An 18259-nucleotide genomic window follows, 5' to 3' on the forward strand; every position below is an offset into this window, starting at 1 on the left:
GACTTAAGGCGTTTCGTTGCAACTAAAATTCCTTGCAAATACAAAAATATTATTAACATTCCAAATACGTTAAATTATGTAAAACATGTGGCACGTAAAATTCCGAAAGTCTAATTATATTAAAATAAGAATATAAGCAATTAACATGACGATAGTTTAACTCTTATCATTTATGTATAAACTTCAATAGATGCAACTGAACTGTTCCGACTCCCCGTTTCGAGGCCGATGCATGGTAACTTAAGACCAAATTTCTCCCCTAAACAACTCGTGTGCATACGCTCGCATATACCCAACCACACACTGACACAGTAGCTTAATTAAAATAACGCGTTGGGTATTATGCTTTTTTGGATACTATCTCTTATCAGTAAATACAAAATTAATATTTTAGTGCAATATATAAACACATATTGCTATGGTTTTAAATATTGCACTTTATTGTGTGTTTAAACTAACAGAAGTAAGTGTAACTGTTCACACAACTTTATTCCAAAATATTTACCTTCGTAAAATACATTCTGTAGCATATTTCAACCTTTTCAGTTTATCAGGTTTAGTCTTAAGAGTTAAAATGCAGCGACCTGCTACACAAAAAAATATATATACAGATTTATGATTGTTAACCGACACTACAAAGCCATTAGTCAATCTTATATACTGTTACATGTTTCGTGGTGAAAGAAACTGTATATAGTGTGTGACGATACTTTACTGACGATAAAGGTTAAAAAAATAAAATTTATAATCATAGTTTAGCTAAATCTAGATAAATCTTTACCTAAACACGACCTGACAAGTCTGAAACATGTGGAAGTTATTTTACGAAAATAATTATTTCCTATTAAAATTGTGTAATGGTTACTCTTTATTTTTATTATTGGCGCTGTACTTTCTTTTCAGATATTTTATTTCACGATAAAAAATTTATTTCAGAACATTAAAACACCTGATATTTTATCACATCACTGGCATCTGAGAACAAATCTCTTATATGTCGATGTTGGTGAAACGGGCTATAATGCTAAGTTAAATACCAACGTTTCGGATAGAGAACACTAAATCCATTTTCAGTGCTCTCAAATTTTATTTTAACCATATAGTTACTAACACATTACATTATTACAAACATTTATTCCTCTATACAGAATCTGAAGGTTTTAAGATAATATTTGCTATTAAAACATAGTTCAATACATTTCGCAATCTTGTGTTTTAGAGAACCATTAAATCCATTAATTCACATCGGAGTTATCACATTAAAAGAGTATACTAATAATATTACTCAGAAATCTCTTTTCACCCTCAATAAATTATCTCCTTTCGTAACATCTCTCTTTCCTTCTAATTACTACTTGTTACAAATCACCTAATTGCTATGACTGTATCTCGAATATTCTCCCAGATTTGTATGAAATGTCGCAGTTCAAATAAATAACATCTACGTTCCAACTTCCCAAGAACTTTCTCTTCACATATATAAATCCTAAAACAAAAGGTCTCATCTGTCATCGTGTTCAGCCTTTATACGTCGTGCGACGTTCTATTACCAAATAAAAGATGGACGGCCATAATACTGATACTGGTTGTGTGTAATTGTTTTAGAAAACTTCCCTTTGCTATTTTCATTTACCTTTAAAAATTTTCATTAGGTTTCAAGATTATTTTCAATCATGATTATAAAGTAGTTTTAAATTTAAAGGAACAGTTGCCAAAAGTCACTACATTTCAAGGGTATGTTTTCTTTTCGTATATGACAGAGTGTTTTTTATAACACAGCCGGGCGGGCTCGAGAAAAAAAATATTTTTCCCCTCCCCGGCGCGTTACAGAAGCAATAAATGTTCATCTAAAATTCTCGTAAACAAAACCACTAATCATGCCCAATGTCTGATTTTGTTGTAAGAGTTTCGTTTGCTTTGAAAACACTGTGTCTGCCATGAAAGTACACTTTGTTTTCATAAAAAACCAGCAAAATTGTTGCCCAAAAAATGTTTTACCGACTTCACCAACAACTATTCGCTCCATCAGTTTTACAAGGAACGTACTCGTACACTACCGGTTGCGTTATAATAAAACACTCTGTAGCACATTGTCAGTAAACAAAATGCAGAGATACTGAGGATGAAATATGGAATCTTCGTTACAGGCGTCACCATACTCCTTTCGTTAACAGTATTTCTCAACTTAGTCGCTGAAAAGATGCCCTCAACATCTGATGCTGTGCCATTGATAGGTAGGACTTGGTGTTTCCCAGGGGGCAGACATATTGATACTTGGAGTGGCCGGGAAGACATCACACTGTCGAACGATCGATCGATACCACCATCAGTTCAATTATAAATGCAGCTGAGGTTCTCAATTCGAAGTTATGATATCTGAAACCCCACTTGGACTTTTCCTACTCCTTTACAAATGTAGCAGTTCCTCCAGGATGTGTTAATGGCTGGAGGGATGGTCAGGATATATTGATGTTGCTTGTCTACAGATCACGTGACACCAAATTTATGTTGGACATTTTCCATTGTCCGAGGTATATTTCATACAGGCCTACACCAAATTTCAGGAGTTGACTCCACTCCTGTTGTCAGGTGATTGGCTGTTACTATATGGACATTTTTATTTACTTTATTTTCGATACTGGGGGTAAGGTTGAATCAAACGCAAAAGTCTCTAAATATATTTCACGATGGGAATAGAACACGAAACCTTCTTCCATCGCCAACGATTACAAAAACACGGTCGATAAAATTGTGTCGTTGTAATTACAGCGTGAAGTCGAAACCAGAGGCAACTTCCGAAACGTCGTGCACATAAAATATTCTCCAACCTCAGCCAATGGAAAGAAAGGTTATAATTAGACATACCTGTGTATGTAATTAATCAGGCATTGTTAGAGAGACCTTTGCAAAATTACATGTCGCAGAGTGTCGACTTGACGCTCAGTGTATCGAATCACCGCTACTTATTTTGTAGCAAATAAATTTACTGATCATCCTTCAAAAATCACCGCTGCTGTCGTGTGTGCTGTTGTGTATGCTGAAGTAAAGTGCATACTGTTGTAACGTCAGTAAGACGAGGGCTGGTTTTTCTGTGTTGGTCGATGTTAAACCTCCCCTAACTGATCCCTCTCACTCTCTTCCAATTTCTTTTTCTGTTTACTGTCTCCAGTTTTTGTGCACCAACGTACGTGTGAATGCAGCGCTTGGATGCGTGTCTTTTTCATGTAATTGGTAATAATTTCATGTAATGACATTATTAAAGTGGCTTAGATATAGTGGTTCTGTCATGGCACATGGCATGTTACTTGGATAGTGAGTACCTTCCAGGGCAAAGACATGGTTCTTTCTGCTGACAAGATGTGTGTTACGTGTACACATTTAGATTGCGTAACAAACTTTCAATCGTAAGAAGATTAATTTATGTACACACACTTCATCACACGGTGAACTTTAACCCTTTACAGCCGAATGGTAACTGTATTTACCACCTGCTTCAACAATCAATAACACTTAATTTTGAATTTTTATATTTTCATATGACTGATCTTAAAAAGGGATTATTTCCTTAAACAGCGTCAACCAGTTGTCATTTGTAATGGTGAAGTGGTGTGTTTTCTTCGCGGTATGGTCTGAAATCTTAAATATTATTTCGACTAGCCTCGGCTTCAATGGGTTAAAACACACCGATGAAGAAGTGGAATGGTTTCAGCATGTCCATGTGGAAAGGAACCAAGTCTACTTCCCTGTTTCCCCCTCTCTTTAGCAAACTTAGTGCCAAATTTATGTGATTTGTCTTGCCGCCACAACCATCACCGCCACAACTTAACCTAACCTTAACTAAGGACAATTAGAAAGAAATCCACACAAAGCCTCTACTTTTAAAGTCAAAAGCAGATAGCGAGAGATCTACTAACTGGTTATTCTGTTTCAGGAGTGACGATCTTGCTCTCGTTGACAGTCTTCCTGAACCTCGTCGCCGAGACCCTCCCCCAAGTCTCTGATGCCATCCCTCTGTTAGGTAGTGACGCAGTTTGGTGTGTGACTAACAGTGGTTTGCTTTGTGATACTTGGATTGTTGGAGGGGGATACCATAAACACATATTTATTTATTTATTTCAATTTGATGGCCTTTACACATTAGTCGATGTTTGTTATTTATTTGTTTCTTTTGAAAGAAAGTTATTATCTGTGTGCTGTGTTATTATTTTTGTACCCTTCTTTGGTTGTTTTGAAAGCGTTCAGTGTCATTTTGTTTGTTCCAGGTGTAACTATCTTGCTGTCTGTAACCGTATTGTCCCTCTTGGTGGCCCAAGTGTTACCCCAGACTTCTGATGCTGTACCCCTGATAGGTTAGACCGCGTTCCATTCTGCTGCTGGTGCTGTTGCTGCATGTTTTATACCGCTCATTAATTTCATTAAAAACGGTTATCAAAACCACAAATGAAACCACACGTTCTTAAAATTCATTCATTTATTTCACTGGAAAAAAAAGTATCCCTTATGTTTGTAAAAAAAATTATTTTAAAATAACAGAACTGAATGTTTATATAAATTGGACACGGTAAATTTTCGACACATTTCACGAAGCCTCTCAAAGAAATTTAATTATTTGTAACACATCTGTACCGTTTGTTGATTTTTTTTAAACTTTGAAGTATTTGAGATTCTCATGTGATGTGAAAATGTTAAAAGAAAAGAAAATTTTGTACACGAAGACTAACAGAGCGCAAAACCCTTGCTTTGACCGCAGGTCAAACTATTACAGCCCAGCGGTAAATATATGTACCACCTGCTTCAGTAATTACTAAATATTCATTTTTAATTGTGGGTCTGGCATGATTATTCTTATTGAAAGCGATTATTTTCTTAAACTATTAATACATTACCCAGTTTATCTTAGTAATGGTGAAGAGGTGTGTTTTCTTTGCGGTACGGATTTAATTTTTAAATATAATTTAGACGAGTTTCGGCTTTGAAAAGCTAATGGAACAAATGATTAACACTCCTATCATTGCGTTTGTTAACATTATACAGTATTACAGATTCATTGTTCTCTGTGGATCTGACAACTTTTGCAAAAAAGTTTTTTTTTCAAATTTCGCCTATGATTAAATTCGCACTGACTTTTAACGTGCGCGTCTGCAGCATCATATAGTATTTGACTCAAACGTCTGCTTTTTGTTCGTCCTGCATGTTGTGTTCCCCGAGTTAAACACCCTAAATTGCTTTAATTTCCCAAGCCAGCCCCGATGATAGATTTGCACGTATTTCCTTAAAGCCCCACCCTGTAAACACTAACCTCAATAATTCTAATAACTGAATGACTGATTGATTACCAACACCAATAATAATCCAGACACTAATTGGCTTCGATGGAGGACATAAGCAGTCCCGTAAGTGAATAAGGCAGGTTTGCATTGGAAACTTATCTCGTGTGACCTGATGCCCGTAACACTTCAAAGCATCGCAATTATTATTGATTAAGGGTTTTCACTAAAGGTAATCGACAGATATGTCATTCTTTGACTTCCCCGACGTGGCGGGTCTGGTATCAAAATCTACATCACGTTAATAAGTGCTTAAATAAAACCAAGTAAAACTACTATATACGACTTATCCGAATAACATGTTGTAACATTCAAATTATATAAAGAAAGTCTGAAATGTAGGATTTATATGAAGGGCTGTTACTTGGCCACTCAATAAATTCCTTACGTTGCTTCCGTAAAAAAACATGGCAGAATAACGTAAGGACAAAAGCTTGCACGAATAAATGGGCGGGTTTAATTTGAGGGTAATAATACTGCCTTGCTAGTCTTACATACCATGTCCTTAAGTGCATTTGTTTTAAAACTTGTGTATTAAAAATTAGGAAGTCCACTCTTATGGGCTTCCCCAACCAAAGACTAAATTACAGGAAAAATTGCCTCTAAATTAACGCACTCTATATTCGATATAAAAAGAGCTTAATTTTCCAATGTCAACTTTCCATAAACCTTGTCTTATATATATATATCTTCATTTGTGTTATTTTACCCCGTTTATGTGGTATATTCGTATACGTTAAGGATGCTTTTGAGATGGAAATTTGACTGCCTCTCAAAGTGTACTTCCTTTAATTTTACATGAATCTGAATGTCCTTTTTGCAGAACGGATGACGTGATCGGCAAAGCGTCTATCTTCACTGTTGCTTTCTGTATTCCCACATCGGTCTATACTACCACGCACCTGTATCAATATTTATTAGTTTCAGATTAGGGAACCTCTAAATCAGAACGTAAATTTTCGAAGCCGCCCTCCACCTCCAAGTATCAACTGAATCTGTCCCGTATGTTTAAAAAGAAGGCGTCTGTCCGTACGTTTTGTGTTCTATTTTTCATTATCACTGCTGTTTTATTGTTACTTCTTTTGATTCTTGATTCGTCTCCTCCTCTATTAACTTTCAATTTTAAAGGACTTCAATTTACTTATTAATACGAAATTAATTCCTTAATTCAAATTGTTTTATCAAGCGCCACTAAACTCATAACACATTTACCTTAAAAGAGGATGAACAAAACAATTTGTTCCTAAAATGTATTTTGTCGTGCATTTAGTGCCAAGTTCATGCAAGGAGAGGCACCCCATCTAACGACAGACCTAATAAACATCCATCTCAATAAATCCCGGAATGGCTTTGGAGTTTGGTAAGAGCTTGAAGGTAAACTGAAGTATAAAGTGAATTAATCCAACAAATCACACAGCGCAAAAGTCTTTTTTTTCTATTTTACAAAGTATATAAAATAACGCAAATACTTCTCCTTGCAGATTTTTTTTAATTTTTCCCAATTGGAATGATTACTGCATCTACTGTATGCATATTTCATTTGAATCAAGTTTATTTTGGGCCTGTAAGCCAGCTGTAGCATAGTTAATCATAAGACAGTGTTCTGCATACCTCATTATTTCTGTTTTCGTCCACAATAAGTTTCTTTAACGTAACAGATTATAACACATAGCATGGTTCTACCGTCCTTTAGCAACGTGACGTAAAGAGAAGTCTAAAAACTTATTAATACTTAAAGTAAATTAATTAAACTGGTTTCTGTGGTTACTTTGTGAACTTAAAAGCAAGGCAACATGAAATTATTTCCAACAAAATAATTTCCTACAAAAATTAAAATTATATTTTCCTAATTCATCAAAGGCACTTAAAAGACGGCGTATCGAACTTAAAAACTATTGGAAATCAATATTTAGACTTACCCCCGCAAACTCACAACTAAATACGTTGAGGAGGCTACGACATTATTCGGTTGTCCTAGATATTTGTGACAGTTTATTTTTGATGTTTGCCTGAGTAATATATATATATATATATATATATATATATATATATATATATATATATAATCATGTGATGCAAATATTTGTGTGTAATATGAAACAAAACTTAATATATTAAGTTAATTTCAAATATCCAAAACATAAAATTAATGAGCAATAGTTTGGTGTTCATTAAAGCGGTAGTCATTCAGGTATTTGATGGAGCTTAACGGGTGGCTTGCTGCTAAATTGCAGGGACGTACTTCAACTGCATCATGTTCATGGTCGCCTCTTCTGTTGTCCTGACTGTAGTGGTTCTCAACTACCACCATAGAACCGCAGACATTCACGAAATGCCACAATGGGTAAGTTCCAATTTTCTTCTGTGTTAAGATGGCTGTCTGGGTTACTGCGTCATGCAGCGTGGTAGAAGTTTACCGTGACTCATTGCCCTGATGACGGAGGCATCAAGCACCTCTGAAACGTCGGTAAACTTGTATCAGACTACACGGCGCAACAACCCTGAAGACCACAATCATCATACCTGCCACCGTGAGAATCTGATATACAACTTTCAAATGTGTCAATTTCTCTTATCACACACACGCAAATTACAAATAAATTTATTTACTTCTCATCACCGTCATTTCAGTCCTGAATACAGAAACAGAACTTTTCTCCAAAACACTGGCGTCTGTCTACTTACGAGTCTACACGGAGTGTCAACCCAAAACAGGACCGTCAACTTCATCTCCGTAAAAATTCAAAACTCACATGTCCTTTCCTTTGCAGATCAAAAGCGTGTTCTTGCAGTGGTTACCATGGATGCTCGGTATGAGTCGTCCCGGTAAGAAGATAACGCGGAAGAGTATCCTCATGAGTAACCGAATGAAAGAAATGGAACTCAAAGAACGGTCCTCTAAAAGCCTCATTGCTAACGTACTGGACATCGACGACGATATCCGGCACTGCTCGGGAATCAACAGCACTTCGGCATCGGCCGGATTCATCCGAAGTGGCGGCCGCGGTACGATGACGACCTTGGACGATACCAGCGGTTCGACCTTCTCTGCAGCTCAGCGTGAGTTGCAATCTATACTTAAGGAGCTTCAGTTCATCACGGCAAGAATGAGAAAAGCGGACGATGAGGCTGAACTCATCAGTGACTGGAAATTCGCTGCTATGGTGGTGGACAGGTTCTGCCTCATTATCTTTACCATGTTTACCATTATCGCTACAGTGGCCGTTCTCTTATCTGCGCCTCACATTATAGTGCAGTAACGCCGTTCGTCCACCCAGTTGTTCCCAGACACGGTGTGTTAACATCACAACTTCTTTATAAGGATCTTGTAGTCACTCTGTTTAACAGTTACACAGATTCGAAAAAGGGTGGAAAACAAAAACACTCCGAAACTGAATCAGTCATTTTCTCTCTATTATCTCACAAATACTTAAATTTTCTTAACCTTTCATCAACTTGCTTTTCTATTGGACTCCACCGGAAGGTAGTTTTGCTCAGCGACGTCATGTTTTCGCCTCTAATTACGAGAATGTTACGGTGCTAAATTTCATTAGCGCATTTGAGGTCAAAACAATGATCTTCATATCATGTTATTAATTTTAAGATAAGTATGTAAGTAATGTGGTTTACCTAACTGAAGAAACTTAATGCACTAACTTGTTTACACTTGGGGCCAAATTATAATGTTGGAGACAAATTCTACGCACGGCCGAGTTACCTATGCAAGCAGAAAAGAAAAAAAATGTTTTCTTGCTAACTTTCAAGTGTAGAGTAAGATTGTTGCAAAAGAAAAAGTTATACTACATACGAATGTGTGTCTCCCGAAACACAGTTATTCCACAAACATTTGTGATATCTCCGCGTCATTTCGTTTTCATTATTTCTGATTTACCAACAGAGGCAAACGAAATCAAAGCAACAGAGAATCAAGTTTTATTTTAGTGCAGAATTACCGGGATATGAAATAATGTACAAAAGGAATTGAATTCCATTTTGTGTACGTTTATATAAAAAATACTGTAGACAAACATTAGTTTGTTTTGTTTAAAAGAGGCAGTGCCGTGAACTAACGCATCAGTGATAATACTTTTTGCATTGTACATATTCATCAACCGATTCGCAACGAAAAATTAACAAAATGTTTACGGAGAACAACAGAATGTTTGCTGCTATGGGGGAATTGTCCTAGGATTGCGCACAATTTGTTTTCGACATGATATGTTTAATAACTTGTTGGATTAATAACAACAGCATGATTAATAAGAAATTGTTAAACGACATAAGAACCACTGAAATAAACCTTTTTAATTACAGAATTATTAAATCGATTCTATTTGACAGCAAACGCCCAACAATACAGTGCAGATCTAACTAAAAGTTTATTTTTCGTTGCGAAACGGACATTTTAAAACATATTCGAGAAGAATTAGTTCAGATTTTAAAACATATAACACAATTAAAACATGCTCAATTAATATTGTTATCAAAGTGCATCTATGAAATAATTACGGTGATTATGTTTGAACCCATGAGCATGGACAGAAATTTGGAAGTGTGCATGAATTAACTGAACAATCACTTCACAATATTGTTCGTCTATATTATGGTTATTTCTGAAGAAAAAGAAGAAAGAAAGTTAAAAGCATCATTTATCAAGAACAATTTTTATATGTGTTTATGAAGCCAAATAAATCCCTCTTTTTGGGATATAGATGCATGGCTGTAGGTTTACATTTAAACGAAATCTAGAGAGAAGAAGAAGAAATATGGACAGTCAACAAACACAAAGCGCTATTGTTATGCTAGAAGTGAAACGACAGTTTTAATAATGTTGGTTATGTAACTTGTATCGCTCATGTTTTATTTATATATATAATATGAGTTTAGGTTTATTTACGTTAAAGACTGTACTGTTACCGACATCATCTGGCATTAATCATTGCACACAAAAATACTCTCCCATATTCCGCTACTGCAGTTTGGTTTAGATTGGCAACACTGCAGTATTTTCCCAAAACAATTAAGCCTAAATAAGTATCGTAAATAACATAACATAAAATACTCTTATCAATAGCATAAGAAAAAATTATGAAACCGATTAATATCCAACGCTTAAAAGACCGGCGTAATATACGAGAAATTGTTGGAATAATATCAAAGGACACCTTCTCACAGAGACAGCCTAATTACAGAGAAATTTTATGCACGTGATGCTGACAAGTCCAACGTATATCATAACTACATTCTCTCAGACGGAGATTCTGTCAAACTTCAGAAGAGAACCAAAATTCTGATGACCACAGAACGTAAACTTGAACTCTACCCATTCTCGTTCTGACAGCTACGTAAAAATATATTAAATTCCTTACTCGGAATGTAAGCTCTACATATTTTATAACGGATAATACATCAGCTAAGATCATTGGGGTAATGTGTCCGTTTTGATATTATAAGTTGGGTATAAAAATAGCTTTCAAAATTAATACTATAATACCAAGACTGGACACATGTTGGTTTGATATAGCTTCTACACTGAGCGCTTATTTTGATATTAGAACATGCCACACAGTCTATCTACTCTTCAACTGCAAACAGTTGAGCGTATTTGCTGAAATCTAAGGAAATCAAAGTAAATTCAATGAATTTTTATTTTCAAGTAAAGATGGCAGTAAATTCACAAATACAAAACACCAGATAATAAAGAATATAAGCAGTGCTGCTTAAGATTTGTCTGTTAAAAAATTACAATTGTTTACATGTGTCACCGATTCTTTGAAATAGTCTAATTTCTGCTTCATGCCTCTGTAAAACCCTTTTCAGTTCACAGGATGATAGCTATAGAAAAACTTTATGTTCACGTTAAATTAGTCATTGTTTATACATAAGATTTTTAATTGTTCAATGTTTCCTACTGCATTCTCCAGATTGGTAAACAATGTCCCTACATTTGCGACAAAATCTTCCAGAACTGAAACGAACAAGATGATGATTCGGTAACGTACAGTCATATCAATAAATAAATTAATATATCTCATCCAGTTCAGCTCAAATGAAAGAAGTAGAGTTCTGTTGTCTCTAAAATGGGAATCGTCGATTCGAATCCCAGTTTCGTAATTGTAATCTGAATAATTTCAAAACTTCACCTCATTCACTCTAATCAAATGATGAGATAATGGAATAAAAAGCCGTGACTATTATTTCGTTATTACATACTAACTCTGCGGTAAACCGCTTTCGAAATTAATATCCCTTACACTAAATCTAACCTCGGTCAAACACTGAGATCTCAGGTTCGAATCTCTCGCGAGGAATCGTTGCTTTAGCTGTCCTGTTTAGTTACCGTCATTTCAAGAGAACCACAAACACATAAAATTTAAATATATATATATATATATATATATATATATATACACACACACACATAAGATCGTCTAAGAGTCAAAGGCTGGATCGCGGGTTCTAATCGCTCAAAAGACATTGTTATTTTTGTGTTCGTCTTTCATTATTGCCTGCCATAATTCTGATTGACACCAAGTTTAGGTATTCTGTGGTGGTACAAAGAGGGATGTGGGAAAAACAATGGTTCGCGGAATTTAAAGTATCTAAAGTTCATTTATAAATTAATAACAATTCAATCACAAAATTACTTTTAATAAATATACTTTACTCTATATTATTAATGTTTCTAACCGTCGGCCAAATATAGCAGTAATCTATAACAGTAATTTTCAAGTGTTATGCTGCATGTCAATATTAACGTATGTATGATTTAATATCAGTAAAATAAGGGTAAATCAATTTAAAATCAACTGTGTAAGAACTGTACAGATCAGAAATCAATTTCGCAATTTGCATCATTGCTGGTACCTTCGCAACAATACTTTTTCAACAAACTTTACCGAAAACATGCTTTCTTCTGTAAAATACATTGTTGGTTATGTCACTGAACATACAACTTTATTTTAAATACAGCAACGATTTCTTAATTTAAAAAGCCCTTGAAGTCAGAGTAAACAAATGATGAATGTGAATTAATAACAAATGACGGTACTAGTCGCGGCTATTCCAAAATTACATCATTGTTAACTGGGAAATATTTCCACGTCGAAACTGAAGATTGATTACACTCAAAATGCTGACAACACACACTGTTACGAAGAATATGTAAATAGGGGGTTTAATACATTCGTAATTATGAAATATCAGGATATTATTCTTAAATATGCTAATCAGATATGGTAGTCGAAATATTTTGTTCCATAACGGCATATTATTAACAATTCGCTGCAGTTAAAAGATTGGTGTTAAGTACAATGTCAGCAGAAAACTGAAACAAATAGCATTTATGCTGGGAAACAGAATAGAATCAGAACAATGACTAAAACATAACAAATGTTTCAAGGTTTGTTCCAATTACGCACAAATATTTTCTACTTGCATTCTTCCCTATTTTGAAACCTGCTCAGAGGTGACTTAAATTGTTTGCAGATAAAAATCGATTACTGTAAAGCTATACTGCATTAAAACAGAAAATATTCTCCCTTGCATTTTTCAAATATTCATCGCGTTAAAAATGGTTCAGATAGACTTTAATTAAATATATATGTTATTGTATTCATTAGTTCGAGTATGAACACTCAGTTTCGTTTTTTAGAAAAGTATATATTTCAATTTGTGTATCATTTAAAGTTAGTTAATTACACTGGACAGTCATAAACTAAAATTACACTGGCTTCAAAAATGTTAGCGTACACACACATCAAAAATATTTTAAAATATTTCAGCAACTTTATTCATGAAACATGGGGACGGACAGCCCGGCCTCCCTTTTAAGCGTTCATTTGATTAGTTTCGTGCATAAAATTGTTTAAACATTTTTGTGACTACACGACTCCAAAATTTATTATAAAAATTCTTGCGTTTTATTTTAGCCAGCCTTAAGAAATCGCCTTGACGAGAATTTCGGTATTTATTAATTCCATTGACAGAACCTAAGATAATTTTTACAAGTTTCCATTATTATTATTACTATTATTACCAGATCCTTCAATTCGTAATCTCAGCGTCAGAAGAAAAAATATTCAGATCAGGTTATAACGTTGTATTTTATTTATTTATGATTTATTTAATGACTCTGTGAGTGGCTCAGACTATATAGCTTCGAATTTTGTTATAATTAACGAATAATGAATTGGAAAGGATATGAAAGGAAGCGATCGAGACCTAATTTAAGTACTGTAATAGCATTTGCCTGGAGTAACTGAGAAAAATGACGAAAACTCCTCAATTCGGGCCTATATTTGGTACTGGAGCCCGCAGAATAAGAAGCAGTTGTGATAACCAATCGGTTGAGACGATTGCAACATTGGTTATGATGAGATTTGTTTGTAAGAACTGATATAATCACATTCCAAATGTTTACACGAATTATAAATTAACTTCATCATGACAATAAATCTGCACGTTAAGCTATGATCTCGTTGTGAAAACCAGTTCGCATCTACGTGTTATCTTTAATATTGCCAATCAGGACAAAAGTATTATTTTCCAATTCACTGCTTCACACGCATTTATTCATCTGAGATATCAGGAATTGCCACAGTCCTTGCTTGATTTGGTCTGCTTTCTGTTTCCCGGTTACTCTGCCTTCATCCTGGCATAACTTTGATGCAGTGGTTCCCAACACGGGGCAGAGACCCAAACAAGGCTTTCCTGAGTCTTCAGTTCGGTGACAAAAGTTCATCAGAACATTTGTCTTCCAATTTAACGCTACAGAGTGCACAACTGATTATGCCTGAAAATCGAAAATTCATATTTGTGGGAAAGTTTGGGTCGAAAAACCAAAATTGGAAATCACTGAATTAATATATATTTTTTTCTTTCTGCTAAGAGGTAACAGAACCCCCAAAAAGGAATCTGAAAGTTGTTTTATTTTCTAGATGCAACTAGAACATCAGCATTTTAAAAGAAACTTCTATAAATTTTAAAAAAAATATTACTTTATGTGAAGAATTAAGATTTCTAGCCCATGTTTAATTTTATTTATTTACGAAATGGCAGTAGGTTTTAGGCCTAGTTTCCGCATGTAATAAATATACTCTAATTCAAAAACGTGATATAACACGCGTAAGGAAGGCAAAATACTGCAAGATCCATGAATATGTTACTTCAGGAAATATGATTATGAATAAATGCTGTTTTGAAAGATAGATTATATAAATTTATCTTCATGCTTGTTATGTTTATGAAAATGGTTTTCCTGTATAAATGTAGGGTACCAATGTGAGAAATATATATGAAAATGTCAATACTAATTTTATTTAGGTGTGTGTACGAGATAACCTGTAAACAAACAGTGCTCATGTTAAAATAAAATTATTTCTTTAAAATAACAAATGAGAAATACATAAACTAAAGAAGGTTTTTAAAATATCGTCAAATGTATATTTTTAAACTGATACAAGTAAATGAACCTTAAAATAAAAATTATTACATCCGTTATTAACAGTGATTTTCATTACATTTTGAAAATCAGCTTCCTCTAAATAAATTTCTGATATCTGAGTATCAAATTATCCTTTTCTGCTCTCCCTGTCTTCAATATAGAAATCCACAACTTCTCCCCATAAACCCACATTGTGTGTGTTTGCAAGAGTTGCGTTAATACTATACTGCACATGTAAATTACAACCTTATGTTTAAATTTCCAACATATGGTACCGTTTTTTTATTTTAAAAAAAATTGTATGGTAAAAAATATAGTCTCGCCCATAAGTCTAGTGCCACAGGCGACAATGTTATTTGGCAGAAAATGTAAAAAAAAATGTTGCAAATTACGTTTTCCCAATCTAAACTCTTGGAATCATTTACCTAGAACAAGCCATGACATCCTTAAACTTCACATTATCAACAGTACAAACTTATGGAGATTTTGCCACGTGTACAATATTTCCCTCGTTTCGTTCAATATTCGTGTCTCCTCTACTATCGCTTGATGGAACATTTCAAAATGGGAAGACGCACAATTTACAACAACTTTTCACATTTCCCAGTATTTTCCCACATAACAGAATTTTCCTGCGATTTTGGAATTATGGGGCGGTGTGTACAAATGTTCTTATCGTACACTAAATATCAACACAATAAATGTACAGAAATCAAGTTAAAGTTAGCTAAACCACGTAAAAAAAATTAAAAATCTGCTGCATTCAACTTCTAGACTGTGTCTTTGGATTGCAAAGCTCCGGAATTTAAAATCCAAAGCAAATCAATACATCCACCCAAAGACACTATGTTTATTTATGACTCTACGAAAGAAATCAATGAACAATCAGGATATATGACTGTATTCATGTAACATTTCTTCGAATAAATATATTTTAAAGCAAACACATGATAAACTTACAAAGACAATTAAAATGAACCATAAGAAAATACCACTACGTTAAACGGTGTATAAATAAAATGTGTACCTTTCTATAACTCTGTAGAGGGAAACGAAGACTATGTATTCAAGACGGAGGCATGTGCCAAAGAACTGTAGGACGATGGAAAAATAAAGGCTAGACACGCACAAAATACTAACAGCAAACCTTAGATTTTCACAGGATCATGAATTGTTTTATATTACCAATAAAATTGTAATAAAATATTTAAAATTAAACCCGTATTATAAAATATTTAATATCATCCTTTCTCTAAAAGCATCCCGTAATAAACACTACAAATTTAACCCATACGCATGAGAACTGAAGTTTCAGAAGAAAATCCGAAGAGAAAAAATTGTAAATCAAAACTGTGGTTTCTTCTCCAAAAACGGACTATATGAATTACAGATGGCTCAAATGACCTATACACGCAAGTTGAAAATAAAGTTCTCACCGGCATGATTTTAGGTTTTCAGGGAGCTGTGGTCTAAAAGGCTGTAAAGCCGTTTTGGTATCAACAATTCGGAAGAACATACCGCCTAAATCTTCAGCTCTCATGACCGTCGTGGGCATTGTTTTTCTTGTTAATCAAGGACTACGCCATGAAAAAAGGTATGGAGTAGAGATTGCGGTACACTTGATCTTGAGTTCGTAGTTACGTTCAAGTAAGCGGTAACCTTCGGCTGCGCTATCGGAGCGGACCATCCACAATGACGTCATCAATTTACGTAACAAGTTCAAGGTGGCATCATCCTGGTATTATCGAGTGTCGAAATTTAATAGATACGAAATGTATATCATATTTTGGGTTATAATGTGTTAGGTTTCGGAAAGTTACTTTCAGTTAGGTACATTTAAGTTCGGTTAGAAATATGCTTTTGATGTAGTCACCTTAGGCATACTCCATAGGGCCTAGTCCTTCCTGAGAAATCAACAGTCGCTCAGCCACTCAAAAAATTCCCAAAGGTCCATTACCGTGTTCACAAGAGACCACCACTGGTCCCTATCCTAACGCAGATCCATTTTAATATTATCCTCCCACCTTCGTCTAGGTCTTCCTAGTGATCTATTTCCTTCTGGTTTGCCCACCAAAGCGGCTGTGGGTGAAAACGTAATTTCTAAAAATGGCTTAGAACTTGCATGTGTTGTGGGGCACAAAAGACAAATTTTAAAGAAATCTGAATTCGGATGCACGGCCATCACATTGTAAACTGTTTACCAACGCTACAACCCTTGGCAATTACAGCAGAATCGTGTTCCAGACCTGTATCTTGGGGATTCATAATTCATGTACGCCTAATAACAGATCATACTCCATTCATTCTCCATGCTTCGAGTATTACTCGTTGGAGAATAAGGCTTCAACTCGGTTTCGCAGTTAATTCCTCTCAGTGCAATAAAACATTAATAATCCTGTCAGCTTCACGAAACATTAATCAGAAAATACTTTACTGACCTTTCTTTGGTTTCCTGGTCTTCAGCTCGCGCTGCTGCACTGGGTCACTGCACAAAATGTCTATTCACTGAACACTTATTTCACTATCACGTTCAACCACTTACTATATTTTATTTATAGGAACATTTTAACTGATCACGTTTCTTAGTAAACCGCTGAATAGCTAGCACACAGGCTGTTCCAAACACAGGTAATTTTAATTGTGTAGTGGTTTTTCTCAGCCAAATACGAGGGTCACTCCAAAAGTAATGCACCATATTTTTTGAATTCAATTATTGTTTTACAACTTTGCTATTCAGTCAGTGGATAGGTACAGGATTTTTTTTTAAAAATATGGTGCATTACTTTTGGAGTAACCCTCTTAAGTAGGGTATGACGGCTTTCTTCAGCTCACCGTACATTACCATTCTAAACCACACCGAATTTCACATCGTAGAAAGTGTTCCCGGATCCAAATTTCGATGATTCCAGTTAAAATATCGATCATAAAACCTAATGTCATGTTTCACAGATTGTATTATCTACGATCGAGTTTCCCCACATCCTTTGTCATTACGCTATTCATTACCATTTCTAACTCGAAGTTAAAAAAACATCCTAACAGCTGATTCAGCGCCGTTGAATAAATGAATAAACATTATTGTATTAAACTTTAAACAATCTACACTCCAACAAATATCAATTCCTAAGTCATGCTGCCAAAATCTGCTATCCTTCACAACATGGCTGCTCTGTGTAACTTTTAGGGAATGCTAAGCTGTCTCACAATTGTTTAGAAACCGAAGACAGAACATCCACAGTCACAAATTAACCTTATCATTGCAATTTCTAGTCTTAAAATTCATTATGTATTTAACGGATGGTAAAATCAGTAGATAAATGTACCGATGTGAAACGCGTCACTATTTTTTTACGTACACTAGTCTTTACAAACAAACTTGTATATGACTACAATTTATCATTTGTTTCCTCCGAATGCATTCATGGTTCAATTAAACTTCAATTCGATCTGTGCTATCACCTACCACTGACACAGTTACAAAATAATA

The 18259-nt window shown here is 34.8% G+C and overlaps 1 protein-coding gene across 11 annotated transcripts in view; it reads left to right on the forward strand.

Annotated features, from left to right (window-relative positions):
• Positions 1–14828, forward strand: part of nAChRalpha6 (nicotinic acetylcholine receptor alpha6) — a 79163-nt gene extending 64335 nt beyond the window's left edge. For 3 of the 11 annotated variants that reach the window (XM_087344247.1, XM_087344244.1, XM_087344249.1), the window contains 3 exons: positions 2148–2234; positions 7562–7671; positions 8099–14828. In XM_087344247.1, the coding sequence (XP_087200373.1) occupies positions 2148–2234; positions 7562–7671; positions 8099–8587 (686 nt within the window). In that variant the 3' untranslated portion in view covers positions 8588–14828. Of the gene's footprint in view, positions 1–2147; positions 2235–3931; positions 4019–4262; positions 4350–7561; positions 7672–8098 lie in introns of all 11 variants that reach the window. The other 8 variants (XM_087344246.1, XM_087344245.1, XM_087344248.1 and 5 more) reach the window with 4 other exon arrangements.
• Positions 14829–18259: the final 3431 nt, after the last annotated feature.

Source organism: Zootermopsis nevadensis, unplaced genomic scaffold, assembly GCF_977971745.1.
Source record: "Zootermopsis nevadensis isolate Lab colony 2312 unplaced genomic scaffold, Znev_1.0 Znev_ptg000007l, whole genome shotgun sequence".
In the NCBI taxonomy this organism is placed as follows: Eukaryota; Metazoa; Arthropoda; class Insecta; order Blattodea; family Termopsidae; genus Zootermopsis; species Zootermopsis nevadensis.